This window comes from Castanea sativa, chromosome 3 (assembly GCF_040712315.1).
Source record: "Castanea sativa cultivar Marrone di Chiusa Pesio chromosome 3, ASM4071231v1".
Lineage (NCBI taxonomy): Eukaryota > Viridiplantae > Streptophyta > Magnoliopsida > Fagales > Fagaceae > Castanea > Castanea sativa.
The window spans coordinates 13,544,282-13,561,419 of record NC_134015.1 but is presented as its reverse complement, the minus strand read 5'-3'; the positions used below and the strand labels follow the sequence as shown (position 1 = coordinate 13,561,419).

Below are 17,138 nucleotides of genomic sequence, written 5' to 3'. Positions count from 1 at the left end.
CTCGGTGGCTTCTTCCTCCTCGTCGGAAAGTACAACAAACTGATTCCCGCGAGGTCTCTCGGTGTCTTCGAAATGGAATTGATCTATCTCGTCGTCAAGTGTATGCGAAGAAGACACTCGCTCTTCTGGAACGACAGTTGCTTGTGAGTGCACGGCGAGGGGAATTGCTGCTATAGGTTGGTTGTACAAAACGGTGTTAAGAGCGTCCGGGAGGTCGCGGTCGTCCAGAAAGTGGGGCCGAGCTACGTTTATCCTCCTTCGTCTTCGGTCACCCGCAACTATGGCATTTTCTATCTCCTGGAAGTCCGAGGAAATGGGAGTGTACCCTAGAATGAGATGAGCAGCCCGGAGTTGTAAGTCTTCGCTAACGAACACCTCGGAGCGAAGTACTCGGTTTAGATCTGCGACGTTACAGTGACTCAGACGAGGACGCACGTGTTGCTTATCTGTAAAAAAGACATCGAAACAGATAAACTTGGTCAGATTCACACAGATATTTAACGAGTTTAAGTAAGTATGAATATGCATTTCTGTGTGTGTTAGAAGAAGTTGTGTTGTGGGGAGATTAATCCTACGGCATCGCACCTGGATCCCCCCACTCAACTGGGCAGTGGAGGCCGTCGTGCCAGTTCCCAGAGACGATTAGGTGGTCGTCCTTCATGCCTTTGTTGGATTTGGGCAGACAGGAGATTAACCTAACGACACTAGAACGGGACTTAATGTAGTAACCTACGTTGGAAAGTTTATGGGACTCATATAGAAACACGACATCGTGCCATGTAAGGTTTAAACCCATCTGCTCGTTCAGAGCATCTACACTACCCAAAACTCTAAAAACGTTTGGGAGGCACTGGTCAGGGCACAACCGGTGGTTGCGAAGATACTCCCTAGTTACAGGTTTCATTGGGAGGGTCATCCCACCTTCTATGAAGGCTATCATTGGGATGATAACCTCTCCCTCTTTCCTAGAACCGGCCACGGCTTCTGCCGGGCAATATTTTAACCCTACGTCGCTGGGAATACGGTACTTGGCCCTAAAGCCTTCCATCCCAGCGGCGGTATCAACTAGACACTTGAATCTTCCCATTACAGAGGAACGAAAGGTTAAACTCTAAGAGGGAGAATGTTTGTAGTGACAGCCGAGGACAAAGACCGAGGAGAAAAGGTTAAGAATAGAAGGAGCCAGAACTTACAAGGTTGAAAGTGTGCAAGTTTCCACGGTTTTCTGTAAGTAAGGTATGATAGTTGATGTTTTGATGGGATTAGTCCCTGAGGAATTAAATGAAGGCGCAGGTTCCCGAAGCGTCACGGCGTGCGAAAAGGCGGCCTCGAAATTATATTTGTCCCGCCTAAAATTTCGTGGAGTAACAAGAACCGTTGGATGCCCATCTCACCGTTGAACATGGGAGACAAAGAGTAACTTACAGTAATAAATGCGCGCGTTTTTGAAAAGAGAACCGCCAAGTGGCATCTTCTGGGACGCGAAACGATTTCCACACGTGCCGTAATTCGCAAAGTGTGTGGAGTAAGTTCTCGTCAGGTCAAAACCCTATTTTTCTCCTCGGACGTTGAAAATTAGAGTTTTGAGGGGCTATTGTGGGGGGTAAAAAGACCTTGATCGGTACATGGGCTGTGGGGTCATGCTAAGGAAGGCCGACTTGCTCTTGGGTTTAGGACTTGTTAGTACTACGGGTCGGCCCATACGCCGAGGGTCCGAGGGTCCAGCCGAGGATGATTTTTACCTTCGGGCTGATACCGGAGAACCCGGGACTTCATGGTAAAGGTTAGGGAAGGACACGAACAAAACCAATGGTTAAAGGGGGTGAACCCTTGAATGTCCTAGAAGCACCGATGTTGGAAAAATGTCAAAGATAAAGGCTGCCACCTCCACATTAAAGACCCTGCACCTACCACCCTGGCCGCATTAACGGGGAAGTGACACCTGAACAGTGGAAGGGAAACTTCTGGTTACTGTTCAAAGGCACTGAGAAAAGAAATATCTAGGCTAAGGGGGAGTTGGGGCAACACGTGTACAAAGTATTGAAAAGAGAAGTATTTAAGGAGGGATCTAGAACAAGAATGGGACGGACTTTTTTGTAATCTAAAAAAGGGAAAAGAAAAAGAAAGAAAGAAATAATATAAGAACTACTCTCGGCTCACGTCCGAGGAGGCTGATTTTCAATATTCCCTTTTGTTTCCAAGTGCTTGCAGTCTTAGTTTGTCATTTAATCTCCAAACACTTCTAACCTGGGTTTCAAGCCCACACTCTACAAATTTGTATTGTTTAAGGCTCATTGGGCCTGAGCCCGTAACTGTTCTTTGGGGCCAGGTGCAATTGTGCACTTACAATCATCACTCCATTTTTCTAGCTTTCTTATTTCATTAAGTTTTATGTACCAAACATTTTCATCCATGGAATTGATGATACACGGTAACATTTTATTTTTACAATGTCCGAATTCTTAAGGTGAAAACTACTCATGTTCCTCAATCTTCAAATGTGGTAATTGTTTTCTCACACTCGTTAATGTCACATTGTACTTACACTGTCCATAATTTCAAGTGTGATATTACTTTTTTATCTTTTTAATTGATGTCCATATAAAACTTGAAATGAGTGATATGTAAGGACAATATACAATAAAGAATGTGAAAATCAATAGACTTCAAGTTTTAGTATTCAGTAATTTGAATATTAGAAAATGGGTGTTGGTATTTACAAGAGTAAATGCCATGCACTCAAATGGAAATTTTTGTGCATATTCCTGTTTGCCTTATATATATGTACAGACCATCAACAATAGAATCATGTGAAGTTTGTGGATTATTTGTGAGAAAATTTTCAATTGTTGACTAAGCCTTTACAAAATCATTATTTACGGCTAAAAACTGGAAAAATAATAACATACTTATTTTACACTTCTAAATTCTGAAACTTTAGACTATAAAATTCAAACGCTCTCAAACTTTAGGGAATAAAATCCAAACACTTCTAAAATTTAGGAAGTAAAATCTAAATTCTGAAACGTTAGAAGGGAAAATCTAAACACCTTCAAATTTTTCAAGAGGTAAAATTTAAATTCTAAATTTTCAAAGTGTAAAATCCAAATCTTTCCAAACTTTAGAGGTATAATTTACATTTTATCCAAAAACAAAAAAATACAAAAGAACAAAAGAGAACATCAAGAATTTACGTGATTCGGCTTTTGGCCTACATCCACCAACGGCAAAGCGCAAAATTTTTACTAAAATGGTGAAAAATACAAAAGGGTGCAGAGACATATCATCTCAAAACTCAAACCCCAATACACCCAAACTTATTCTCACGCAAATACGAAGTTTACTTTCTCAATACAAAGTTCGAGGTTACTCCCAAAACAAGGAGAAGCTCAATATAAATTGCATTACGTACGTGTTTAATTATTCTAATCTTCTTTGGCTTGGTTCACATGCACCCGGAACATCAGTTGTATAACCTCCTACAATTCTTGAGCTTCTTCCTTCTTCGTCTTCCAAAAAAAAAAAAAGTCTTGGTAAAGGCTGTAAAAGGTTCTTAATCAAAGCAAGTTGGTAATTCTATCACTACCTATATAAGTTAAGGTTCCCCTTCATAGTTGAGTCTCACCTGCTTCCTTGGCCTTATCATTTGAACTACTTCCATGTCATTCCCACAGAAGAAATTTCCCTGCATATTGATTAATTACTGGCCGACTGAAACAGAAAATTATTGCTTCTATTCAAAGCTAGTGTGAAGATACCTGTCGCAATAGCAGAAGGCATCTCTTGAGAAGAAATAATGCTCCTGAATTTGATAACCTTATGCAAGTGAAGTGCCGATGAGGAAGACCTTCAGAACAGTGAAAAGAGCAATTTCTGAGATCTTAGATTTGTTTTGTTGACACACGAGGCTGATTCTGGAGAATAGTACAATCCGGTATGAATCTTTTCACAAAATTGGGGTGACTTCATGTTGACATACAAAGAACATCATAATAAGCAAAAAGTAAGCCTCCATTTTTTTCCCCTTCACACCCTCTAATTTCTCGACATCTCAATAGAAACAATCTCAAATAAACAAAATCAATAAGAAGTACAAATAAAATAAAAGGAACCCAATGAAGATACCAGGTTAAGTTCGAAGAAATGTTCCGACTGACCTTGACCAACTTGTTTTACTGCACCTTGAGAGCTTTAGAACCACAAAAGTGAACAAGTTGAAGAACGAAAGAAAGAAATCAGCTTCGTCAGGCTTATATAGGTCTAGAGGCCTGGAGATGTCATGTCATCAGTGAGATGCAGGCTTGGATAGGTTGAAGATGGTGTTCTTGCAGTACTAGATTAGCATTGAAACAATCAAACATGTGAATTGCGGAGATGAACAGTAATGCGAATTGTGGTTTTTAAAGTTTTTGCTTTAGAAGTATTGAAAACTATACATAAGAGTCAAACGTACCCAAACAAGATATAGCATACTTGAAATTGTGAAGCTTTATTCAGAGATCAATGAGTTCTCTTAATGTGATCGTGCCCAAAGGCTTTGTGAACGGGGATTTCCAATTTGATAGCTTCTGATAAACATGTTGCATTGTTGGGCGAGATTGTGGATTAGTGTGCAAGCAAGCCAATGCTATCTTTGCCACTAAAACCACCTTCTCCGCAATTTGCCTTGTAGGTAGCGCAAGACGTTGATCCAACACATCTTCTAGTAGCACATCATGGGATGATGATGTAAATGATGATGATAGAAATGATGAGATCAAATCACCCGGATGCTTTCCCATAATTACTTCCAATGTGACTACTCCAAAGCTATAAACATCACACTTTTCACTTACTTCCATTGTATATGCATGTTCTGAAAGTAAATGATTAGAGTGTTACTATGCTTTCACTTTGTAGAAGCAAGTTTGCAATAACATTTCTACTCATATAGTAAGTTTCTTTGGAATTGGGTGGAGAGGCCAACTAAAGGAATTGAATTTTGCTAAAATTTTGAAGGACAAATAAGAATTAGGTAATACAGTTCTTAGAGAGAGAAGGGGTGGGGTCCAATTCCTTGAACGTAGGTCTAATACAGGTAGTGGCAGCAAATTTTTTATTTAAATTTTTCACCAAATAATTAAATGTAGTTTGAAAGAATTAAACAGTTGAAAAATGAAGCTCTCTTTGTAAAACGTGATTCTTCAACAACTATGAATTAGTTGGATGTATTCATGCACAATTAACTAAGGCAAATTCCCATTAAAAAAAAAACTATGTCAAAAAGTTAAAATCTTAACAATTGAAATTAAAATGAACATTTTTATAATTGTAATTGTGATTATTAATTTATTATCCCAAATAAAGGAGGTGACCGTATAAATTATCTAGGGCTTTTACCTCCAAATTTTTTTTTTTTCAGCAACAATCAAGATGATAGTGAAAATATATTTTTCATCCCTAAATCAACGTAGTACTCTACTTGTTAATCGAACCTACTAGCTCAAGCAGTAACAACTGTACACAACATTATGTAGTTAAAAAAATTTAAAGGAAAACATTTTCCTCCAAAGTTTGGAGGAATCTCCTCCAATTTATTACATGGCAATTTATAAGACTATTCACATGTATTATTTAAACAAATCACATAATTCATATAAAAAGTCATGTGACTAAAAATACATCAGGATAGTCTCTTTAGTAGCCACATAGTGGATCGAAGGAAGCTTCCTTAAAACTGTTTTGGAGGTAAACGTTTTCCAATTTTAAAAGACAAACAATGCCAACATAAATAACATTAATAAGACTAGAGATAAAACAATAGTCACAACACAAATATAGATGATGTGACTATCGTTAATAAAAGTGGAGTCAGTAAGTCCATGTGATTGTGAAAATTTTAATGCCCATAGCATTACTTAAATAACATACCAGGAGCGGCGTACCCAAAAGTGCCAGCAAATGAAGTCCAATAAGATGTTTCAGAACTCATAATCCTAGCTGTGCCAAAGTCAGAGACATGAGCTTCATATTCCAAATCTATCAAAACATTCTTGCTTGATATGTCACGATGAATTATTGGATGTAAGCAGTCATGATGCATATAAGATAGAGCACTTGCCACATCTTTTACAACATTTACCCTTTTAGCCCAATCAAAGTTCAGTGCTAACTCATCATTGTTTAGTATCTTTTCCAAGCTCCCTCCTTCCAAGAACTCATAAACTAAAAGCAAGTGTCGTGTATGCGAGCAAAACCCATGTAGCTTCACGATGTTGCGATGTCGTATTTCGGTTAGACTGTGTATCTCACTAGTGAAAGATTTTAGAATGGCCACACTGTCTTCTGAGAGTGGATGAAGTTTCTTTACAGCGACAACTTGACCTGTTGGCAAATCAGCTTTATAAACAATTCCATGCCCCCCCACACCAACACAATGTTTGTTATCAAAATCCTTGGTTGCTTCAATAATGTTTTCATAAACCATTTTCCCATCATAGCTCCAGACTGAAAACATATTTTGAAGTCCTACTTCCTTTGGATTGTCTTTTGTCTTTGTCTTTCTAAAGCAAATGCCGAATGTAATTCCGACAATGATAAATATAAGAAAAACAAAGCCCAAAAGGGCTAAAATTAGTGTAGTAACTTTTTTCCCCTGTTTGACATGAAGATTGTGTCCAATTGCAGAAGGGCAAGCCTTCAAACCAGTAGCATTGCCACACAAGCCCTTGTTATTTCTAAATGCTTCTATCGATGCCTCACGAAATGCTTTAGTATTCGGAATAGGACCCCGTAATTGATTGTAGGACAAGTCAATGGATGTCAAGCTTAACAATTGATCAAAATTGGATGGAATATTTCCGAAGAGTGCGTTGTGGGAAAGATTCAAGATTTCTAACATTTTCAAATCTCCAAGTTGTTGTGGTATCTCTCCTTTTAGAAAATTTTTGCTAAGATCAAGATTTTGGAGATATTGCAAATTGCCAATTTGAATTGGGATATATTTTCTTAAGTGATTGTTGCTCAAATTCAAGAGAAAAAGTTTTTTACATTTCCCTAGGTCAGGAATAAGACCACTTAGACTATTATTGGCAAGATTAAGTTGCTCTAGATTTGATAGCATCTCGAAATTGTAAGGAATTTTTCCAGAAAATTTGTTATCGTCTAGATAAAGGTCTAACAAAAATTTCAACTTACCTAATTCCTTGGGGATTTTCCCATGTATCTTATTTGAGGAGAGGATGAGCACTTGTAATTGACTTGCTTCTCCGAGCTCAGGAGGTAATCTACCTGAAATGTCATTGTTAGAGATTTTCAGGCTTGTCAAGTTTTGACATTGCCCCCAATTAGCTGAAATCTCACCATAAAGTTTATTATAACTCAACTCCATGTATGTTAAGCGTGGGTATATCCCAAAACTTTCTCTTATATTTCCCATAAGTTGATTTCCATTAAGTCGGACTCTAACAAGGCTTGTGCAGTTTCTCAAGGATTTTGGTATTGAACCAATAAAATGATTATCATATGCGATGAATTTCTCAAGCAATCCACCACTGCACACATTTTCGGGCAAGTGACCGGTGAATTGGTTTCCAAATATTTGGAACACCTTCAATTGAGTAAAATTGTTCTGTTCAAATGAAATGAGATCACTTAACTTATTAGTGAACAATTTGAAATAACTGAGCTTAGTTAAGCTTCCTATAGAAGCAAAACTTATACCTACGAAATTGTAAAATGATAACTTAAGATCAGTCAGAGAACTTACAATTCCAAATTCTTGAGGGAAGGAACCAGAAAGCCGATTCGTATAAAGATATATAGTGGTTAATTTGCTTAAGTTTCCAAATGAAGCAGGGATAACACCCGTAAGATTGTTTGTTGATAACCCAAGGTTAGTCAAAGAACTTAGCATTCCTAATTCTTGTGGGATGGAACCAAAAAATTGGTTATTATAAAGATATAGAATAGTTAGGTTTCTTAAGTTTCCAAGAGAGACAGGGATGACACCTATGAGATTGTTTAATGCCAATGCAAGTAAACTTAGAGAACTTAGCAGACCTATTTCTTGAGGGATGTGACCATAAAGTTGGTTCATACCAAGATCTAGAATGGTTAGGTTGCTTAAGTTTCCAAGAGAAGTAGGGATGGTACCATAGAGATGGTTCTTTTGAAGACTTAGATTGTTTAGGTTGCTTAAGTTTCCAAGAGAGGCAGGGATGGTACCTATGAGATTGTTTGTTGATAACTCAAGGTCAATCAAAGAACTTAGCATTCCTAATTCTTGAGGGATGGAACCAGAAAGTTGGTTCTCATAAAGATATAGAATATTTAGGTTGCTTAAGTTTCCAAAAGAGGTAGGGATGGTACCTATGAGATTGTTTGTTGATAAAGCAATGTCAGTCAGAGAACTAAGCATTCCTAATTCTTGAGAGATGGAACCAGAAAGGTTATTCTTATAAAGATATAGAGTGTTTAGGTTGTTTAAGTTTCCAAAAGAGTCAGGAATGGTACCTGTGAGATTGTTTGTTGATAAATCAATGTCAATCAGAGAACTTAGCATTCCTAATTCTTGAGGGATGGAACCAGAAAGTTGGTTCTCATAAAGATATAGAATATTTAGGTTGCTTAAGTTTCTAAGAGAGGCAGGGATGACACCTATGAGATTATTTGATGATAAATCTAGCTCACTCAAAGAAGTTAACTCTCCTAATTCTCGAGGGATAAGGCCACTCATACAATTTGCAGCAAGGTAAAAGACATGAAGACTTTTCAATTGGCCTATTTCGGAAGGAATTCTCCCAGTGAATTGATTATAAGAAAGGTTTAGATCCAAGAGTTTAGAGAGGTGAACAATATTTGAGGGGATTTTTCCAAATAGTGAGTTGTAAGAAAGGTCAACATTGAGTAGATTGGGGAATGATTGAAAGCTTAGATTGTGAAGTGTACCTCTCAAATTGTAACTTGAAAGGTTTAGATGGGTGACGCTTCTAGACTCGTCGCAATTTATTCCGACCCAATTGCAAGGAGTGGTTCCAATCCATGAGGACAAGAGAGACTGGCTTTTGTTGTGAAGGCTGGTTTTCCAGTTTAGAAGAGCCATCGCTTCCTTTGTTTCCTCTGCTATCTTAACCTTACTATTAGAGTGAGCAAATGAAGAAGATAGGGAGGAAGAAGAAGCAGTGGATGAGGAAACAAACTGAAGGATGATGAGAAGGAGGGAGAAGAGTTCTAGGGATGAAAGGAATTGGTTGAAGAGAGGTTTGTTTGAAAGGGACGTCATTACGTAGGGTGAAGGAAGAAAAGGAAAAAGTAAGGTTGGAAGAGTGGATGAATGAGTTAAATTGAATTAATATATAGGTGGGAGTGGATGAATGACTTCATGCTAAATATTCAATCCGAACTGTGACCATAAACAAGAAAATTAGTAGTTAATAAATGTGAACATGCTAACATTGCCTTCAACGTCCGAAGAAAGATAGATAGATAGATACGGCAGCTTTTATAGCTCATTGTCCTTTGGGGAATATTTTCATCCTTAGTTTATTGGAATATTTTCTTTTTTGAGGTATATTGGATTTTTTTTTTGGTTACGATTTTGTCCTTACTATCGTATAGCCTACTATTGCTTACTTTTCCATAATGACCGTACTGAAAATAGGGCTGCCGTCATTTACAATTTTACATCTCTCTCTCTCTCTCTCTCTCTCTCTCTCTCTCATTGCAAACATTTTCATTCAAACAACACAAGAATTATGCAGATTAAAGTTAGGAACACAATTAAAATTCAAAGCTCTTTTAAATTAGACTACCACCTCACATATGGGTCTATTACAATTTGCAATTGATTTTTTCTAATGACTCATGCGTGAAGTGGAAGACTTGGCAAATGGGTCGATTTGATTGGATTTGAGTTTGACTCAATTAGTATGGATTAAAAATAGGTCATCCTAATTCATTTGCAAAACAATTTGGGTTGATCAAGCTATTAGTTGGGTCAATCGATTTCTAGTTGAATTGTATTTTCACATAATAATAATGTCTTTATTTTCATTTCATTACAAATAAGATTATAAAAAAATTAAATACTCAAAAAAAAGTTAAATGTTATGTAAATTTTTATGTTTACACAATCCAAAGTTCACAAATCTTGTCGTCACCACAAAATAACAAAAAAAAAAAACTAGATGATGTGGATCATATTAAGTTATCAACCTTCTTAATATAAAATAATAAAAAAGTTAAATTACTTAAAACGATAACTATCAGGAAAAAAAAAAGTAAATACTTTATATGAATTGCACCTCAATCCACTCAATTGAAAGACTAACTTGGTCTATAGGGTATGTGAGAAAGAAGTCTAATGAGATTGTTCAATTCTCAGGTTTGGGCAAAGGAGACTTTTTTTTTTTTATTTATCATTTCATCAATTTTTATAGAGGGAATGGAATATTTAATTGGATAAAAATTATTTAAATCCTCTTAGAGAATACTCACTTGACCCCAATACATGTGCTCATGATTACAAGACTTTTGAGAAAGACTAGTTGAGTTGCAAGACTATTGAAAACCTTCATATTAACTTTATTTAAAAGTCAAGTGATTAAAAGCACATTCACAAATATAGGTGTGCCCAAAAACCTGATTAAGCTGATGAAGCTAGCCAATTTACTCTTATAATTCTATTGAAGTTGGGTTTTAAAAACTCAAAGTCACCCTGTTTATCAGCCCGAAAAACCCAACCCAACTGAATGAATGAGTAAAGAGATACAGCCCTTCTCATTTCTTGATGCTGCTGCTTCCAAGTTCCAACTTTGAACCATTTATTAGGCTTAGCTATTACAATCTTGGTGAGCCAGTCATGCTGAATATTCGATTGGCATTTTGAGGACCAATTCGAACTGTGACCGTGAACAAGAAGCACTGACAAGGAAAGGGATGGCAAAGGCAGCGATGATCATATTGACAACAAAGCAGCGCTAAAAAAAAAATTACTTTATTAGCTCTTGTTTTGTTTTTGTTTGGATTTGTAGGCTTATTAGCACTTTAATTGAGTAGTTAATTCTCCTAAAAAAATTGAAGATATATGATACATAAGGACACCAATTGACCTAAGAGCTTTAGTTAATGTGTTTTGCTACAATTATGTTATATTAACCACTTAATCACTTATTTTTGTCATTAGTGTATAATGTGTGAAAGCTCGATAGTAAAACTACTAGAGCCAGTTTAGATCCCCAATTCTAAAATTACGGCTTAATTGCTTTTAGTCTACTCAACTAGATGCGGGATAGGAGTATATTAATGTGCAATTAACTGGGAATACTACCTAGTGCATGGGCATACATAGTTAACAATTAAGTATAAATCACAAGGAGTAACGGAAGAAAGATGCAAATACAAGATAACACGGCGATGTGTTATTGAAGAGGAAAATCGAAATGCTCGGCATAAAAATCTCTCCGCAGCCCTCCAAGCCGAATCAATCTACTAGTGAATAAGTTGAAGTACAATGATTACAATATAGACCCTCCAAGAGTTTGAAAATCATGACTCTCTTGTATAACATTTTTAGACAATGACTTTAGAACATTAGGACACGGCCAATTTGTTCAAAAAAGAGCTTATAATGATAATTAGTTCAAAAAAGAGCTCATAATGATGATGTAGCGCATAATTCTTCCTTTCCATTTCTTAGGCCATGGTCAATTTAGTCCTCTCTAATGCATGACCAAGTCAAGTCTCCTTTACCCAAATACACGGCCAATTTAGTCCTTCCCCACTAATGTATGACCAAGTTAGTCCTTCCCCTAAATACACGACCAGTTGGTTCTTCCCCTAATGGCTATTTACACAACATAGGATGGCTATTTACACAACATATGCTTATTTTCTGTCAATTATAGTTAATGAAATTGAGATTTAGGAGTCAAATTGTATAAATCTTAAATCTGGATCAATAATACAAAATTGATATAACAAGAGATCTGCTTAAAACTAATACAAATCCAAAAGGTGTTCTTTACTTCTTTTTGCATTTTTTCCTCAGCCATTTTAAAATTTAGAGAAAAAGAAACTAAATAGAAGAGGTGAAGAAAAAGAGGAGTAAAAGAAGTGCAAGGCTAGGCGAAAAAAAGGAAAAAATTGAAAGATTACTTCTTCTTTTTTTAATACATGTAAAGTTGTAATTTTCAATTATGTTTTGCTAGCATTAATTCCGTGTCAAATTTGATTGTATTTCTTCAATCATTTTCCTGTATGTTTGTGGGATTTAATGTAAGGGTTGAGCGTGTGAAATTGGTGAAGACTGTAAAGAATAGGACAACTTGTGACTTGCTCACGACTTTCTCACGAGTGGACAACTTGCAAAAAGTCACGTGAGAAGCACATGCTGGAAGCTGAAGAGTAAAATGTCAGCAGACATCTTGCAACTCATCTCGCAACATGGCCAACCTGCGAGATGCATTGCCAGTCTATTTTAGTGTGTTTTTCTCATTTCTTTACCCACACTATAAAAGCCTACATTACCCACAAAATTGTAAGGAGAATCTTAGAGAGAAAATCCCTAAAAACCCATTTAAGAGTTAGAAATTGCACACCCACAATCCTCTACACAATTCTCTTAGTTTTCCTTTACTCCTACCTCTCTAAATTCCATACCCATTGAGAGGTTCTTAGCCCGAACACATACCACACCCAATTTGAGATTGTGAGTTGTTTTGGTACTTTTGAGAAGCATTAGATGAAGCCATTCTTTGGTGGATGCAATTGGAGCTAATTGAAAGATCTGGGTAATTGGTGAAAACATGACTTGGTGAAATCTGTTGGGAGCTGGAATTCGGAGGGTTCAAGTATAGTGACTAGATTAGGCTTGGAGGGTTCTTTTGATATCCTTGTACTCCAATCTTATTCACTAGTGGATCATTTTAGTTTGGAGAGCTGTGGAGAGGTTTTTACACCAAGTAATTCGATTTTTCTCTTGAATAACACATCGCCGTGTTATTAGTGTTTGCATTTCTCTTCCTTTACTCCTTGTGCTTTATAATTACTTGTTAATTATGTATGCCCATGTACTAGGTAGTAGTCCTAGTTAATTGCGCATTAATTACTTTTATTCCGCACTTAGTTGAGTAGATTAAAAGCAACTTAGCCGTAATTTTAAAAATTGAGGGTCTAAACAAGCTTTAATGTTTTACACAATTGAGCTTTTACAAGTAGGAGGTAGTTTTATTTAAACAAATGTTGCTTATTGCACGAAGGACAAGCATGAAAGTATTAAAGCTTATTTTGTTTGTGGTTTCATTAAGAATGCTAATTGAACAACCAGAATCATTAATTAATCGATGGTATCAAAATGTTTTCACAATACCTTGTGACAGCTGACAAAATCAACATATACTCAATCATAGAATATATTTCAAAAACATCTTATGTCTGTGTATATAGGCTAGGTTAGACTTGCTTGCCCATCATAGTTGTAAACTAAGGCTCTTAAACTAGGGTATTGTAAAAACGTTGTAAGATTTTGTTGTATCCTTAAATTTTTGCTATTTCAATAAGAATATAGTTGAGTAGCGGAATTTTTCTATAAATTAAGTTGTAGGAGAGATTGACTTCACCTACAAACACAACTATTCCTGCACTCAATTTCACAACTTATTGAGTTATAAGATTGTAAGTAGTTTACATAAAGTAGTGGGTCACACTAGGAAAAAAATGTCCACCACTCACCGTTGCACAACTCAGTAAATTGTGAAATTGAGTGTGCAATTAGCTATGTCCATCATATTTGTGGATTCTTCTTCAACCCATTTAGTGGTTTTTATATTATCATTTTTTTTTTGTGCCGGAAATGAAGGTTTCTTTATTTCATAATTCTTTCTTATCACCAATAGGTTGTGATGATCTTTGCAATCGTTCAATTGCTTTGCTAACTAACTGGCCATGCTTGGGATTCAACTTGTTATGCATTAGAAGGAAGCATCATGTTAGGTTTTAAAAAAAAAATGGAAGTGTTGGCATAAAATATAGAAACCAGATTGACTTAATTGTTCTACTTTTTTACTTTCTTATTTATGTTGATGTGCTTTCAATTGTTTTATTGACTAACTAACCATTAGGGTGGAAAGTAACTAGCCGTGTGTTGTGGGGAATGACTAAATGGCTCATGCTGCATTAGTGGGAAACGGGAAGGACTGACTTGTTCGAGCATCATAATTTGTTATTAAGATTGCAATTAATTTGAAAGTAAAATTTTTTTGATAAAAAAATTTTCAAGGAATTTTTTTTTCTAGTGATTTAATTACATTTTTGAAAATGCCTTGAAAAATATTTTCAAATGTTTTGTTTGTATGGAACTTTTCTTTAAAAAAAAAAAAACATATTTTCATATTGGAAAAAAAATTACCATTCCAACATTTAAAAACAATAATCTCACAAAATTTAACATAAATAACTCAAATCCATAGTACCAACAAATCCGTAATACCAAAATCTACTATGAATTTCACAAAATATAATATAGCTAATAGAAAATTCATCATTATTTATATTCCAAATACCTGAAAAATAGCGAAACTACATTCAAGAAATATTTACATCGAAATAAACGTAGTGTAAAATTGAAAATTCAGAACTAACGTCAACAATAAATGGGAGATTGATTATAATTGTTCAACCATAGAAATAATTGTTCACTTGCTCCGCGACACTAACTGCCGCATGCAGTTTTAGTGTTGGTGTGTGAGTGTATTCCATTATCTCATCCTCTTCTCCTATATATGTGTGTGTGTGTGTGTTTCTCAAAAAAAAAAAAATTTAAGAAGTTAGTTAAAGTAATAAGATAAGATTACAAATTCTCCATAGACAATTGAGGAGTTAGTTGAAGCGTAAGAAAGAGTTAGGGGAGCGTGTTAAATGGAGCTGAATATTCAATCCATTCATAGCCTTATTGCTATTGCACCTGCACAAAATTCCACTATTATTTGATAAGATATTAGACTCAGAATAAAATAAAATAAAATAATTGCAATTGATCATGTTTTGATTGTTTTCCACAAAATAAGGGAAGTATGCGAATAAGGCCTTAACATTATCAACTTTGATTTTGTTGATAGAAATATATCACATAACTATGCACATGAGAACTCTATGTTTGTGGATATTAGACTACTAGTACTAGTAGTATACTATACACACATACGGGACACAGATTAATATAATTAAGATTTATGTATAAAGTGGTATCATCGAATTTCGAAAAAAAATAGGCAATAAAAATTATATATATATATACACACGCCTTAAGTTCCACCAAGGAACTTTCCCAAAAAAAAAAAAAAAAATTCCACCAAGGAAGCTTATTGCAGTGTAAGACCGAATTTAGTGCAAGTGTTTCAAAAATTCTATAAAAATAAAAATAAAAACATTGGAATGCAAACATAATTTACATTACACGTAAATTTGTGAAAATATAATATGTTATGCCTTCGATTGATTGGATATTGATAGTATATGTGTTGTGGAGGGTGTGTATTGATTTGAGCCTCACATCACATGTATACTAGTCCATAGCATAGATTGGGGCCCTTTCTATTCTATTTTTTATAGGAAGACTGTATGTATTTGTGATTATGTATTACTTATATATTGAACTTTCAGAATTTTGGTTAAAAATTATACTTTTAAACGTTGGAGGGCACAATATGGTTCAAGACATTGACGAGCGTGGGCATCGTTGGGCATGGGTCAAGAAGAGCCACAATGCAAGCTCCACTCTCAGGCAAATTCGAAAGAGATACAAATCTTTGTCGTTGTAAATTGTAATGCCTTGCAAGTTCATTGCCAAATGAAACTCTACTTTTTCTGTTGTTTTGGTTTTTACAGAAAATTGCGTCATTGAGTCCCGAAGTAATCGAATATGTTACATTCAATACAATTATTTCCTTAAAATATATTAAATTTTCTGCAACGGAGTTAGGAACTAGGTTCATGGAGGAATTGGGTGAGGATGATCCTTTGCTATTTGGGCTTGCTTTGGTTGAATGGTGACGATATAAACAATAAATTAAACAAAGAATATTTAGAGGGGTAAAAGAACAAAGTGTGAGATGTAGAGTGTATTATAACAATAGTTAATTAAATAGAAAAAAATTTTTTTAAGAGCTAAAATAGAGAAATTATACAATATTAAATGCGAACGCTCTTAACCATATCAAAGTATAAAGATGAAGATAAAAAATATGTATTCTTTTTTTCTTTCTTTCTTTTTTTGAACTTCATATATATTCATAATTCATGATCCATCTGTAATCTATAATCTATAATTATATATAAAATCAAAAGTTTTGACTCTTTTGTTGTATTCTATTAATTTTTACATATAAGTTTTTGAAAGCTTAAATATTTATACCCTCCATTAAAGTATTGTCACATCATATTTAATTTAAGAAACAGGCTAAATGATTTAAGGGTCATATTAATGAGTGCCCTTAGAACTTGGGTTAACAATCCATTTTAGGGAAATTTTGACACAACTTTTATAGGAAATGAAAAAAACTGTCAAAACATTAATTTTTTTTCATTTTCCATAAAAACTTCCTTTAAATGAATTATTAACCAATGCCCTAAAAGTATTCATTAGCATTTCCCATGATTTAATAATAAATATATATATATATATATATATATATATATATATATATATATATATATATAGACACAAACATAATCATATAAATATCTATGAATAACTATCTTAATTATCAAGTTCTATATTTAAATATTAAAAGTAAAACGGTGGGTGAAGATCAATATAGATGGATTAGTCATGGGGAGCTCCAGAAAGGCTTGTGGAGGTGGTCTACTTCTTAATAGTGCTAGTGATTGGATATTGAGCTTCATTAGAAATTTAGGGACCACTTTTGGTATTAAGGCAGAACTCTAGTGCCTTAATACCCATCACAGCTTTGGTGCCTTCATAAGTATTTTGAAGGATTGTCCATGCTTCATTGGCACCCTCAGTAGATGAGATTTTCTTAAATTCCTCATTAGTCACAATACTGAACAAGGCATTCAGCGCTCTATTGTTGAAATTCGCAACTTTGATCTTGTCATTATCCCAAGGTGCAGGCGGATCAGTTGGTTTGATCCATCTGACC

At 35.1% G+C, this 17,138-nt stretch overlaps 1 protein-coding gene across 3 annotated transcripts; it reads right to left on the bottom strand.

The window, feature by feature from the left end:
* Positions 1-3,526: 3,526 nt before the first annotated feature.
* Positions 3,527-9,262, bottom strand: LOC142629823 (uncharacterized). 3 transcript variants are annotated; one of them, XM_075803858.1, is made up of 5 exons: positions 5,911-9,262; positions 4,454-4,855; positions 4,158-4,333; positions 3,759-3,963; positions 3,527-3,685 (listed from the first exon to the last, which is right to left on the bottom strand). In XM_075803858.1, the coding sequence occupies exons 1-2, from the start codon at positions 9,260-9,262 to the stop codon at positions 4,494-4,496; spliced, it is 3,714 nt and encodes a 1,237-aa protein (XP_075659973.1). In that variant the 3' UTR covers positions 3,527-3,685; positions 3,759-3,963; positions 4,158-4,333; positions 4,454-4,493. The 3 variants fall into 3 exon arrangements, with proteins under 3 accessions (XP_075659973.1, XP_075659972.1, XP_075659974.1); XM_075803857.1 differs by having other exon boundaries at positions 3,759-4,333; XM_075803859.1 differs by having other exon boundaries at positions 3,759-4,268.
* Positions 9,263-17,138: the final 7,876 nt, after the last annotated feature.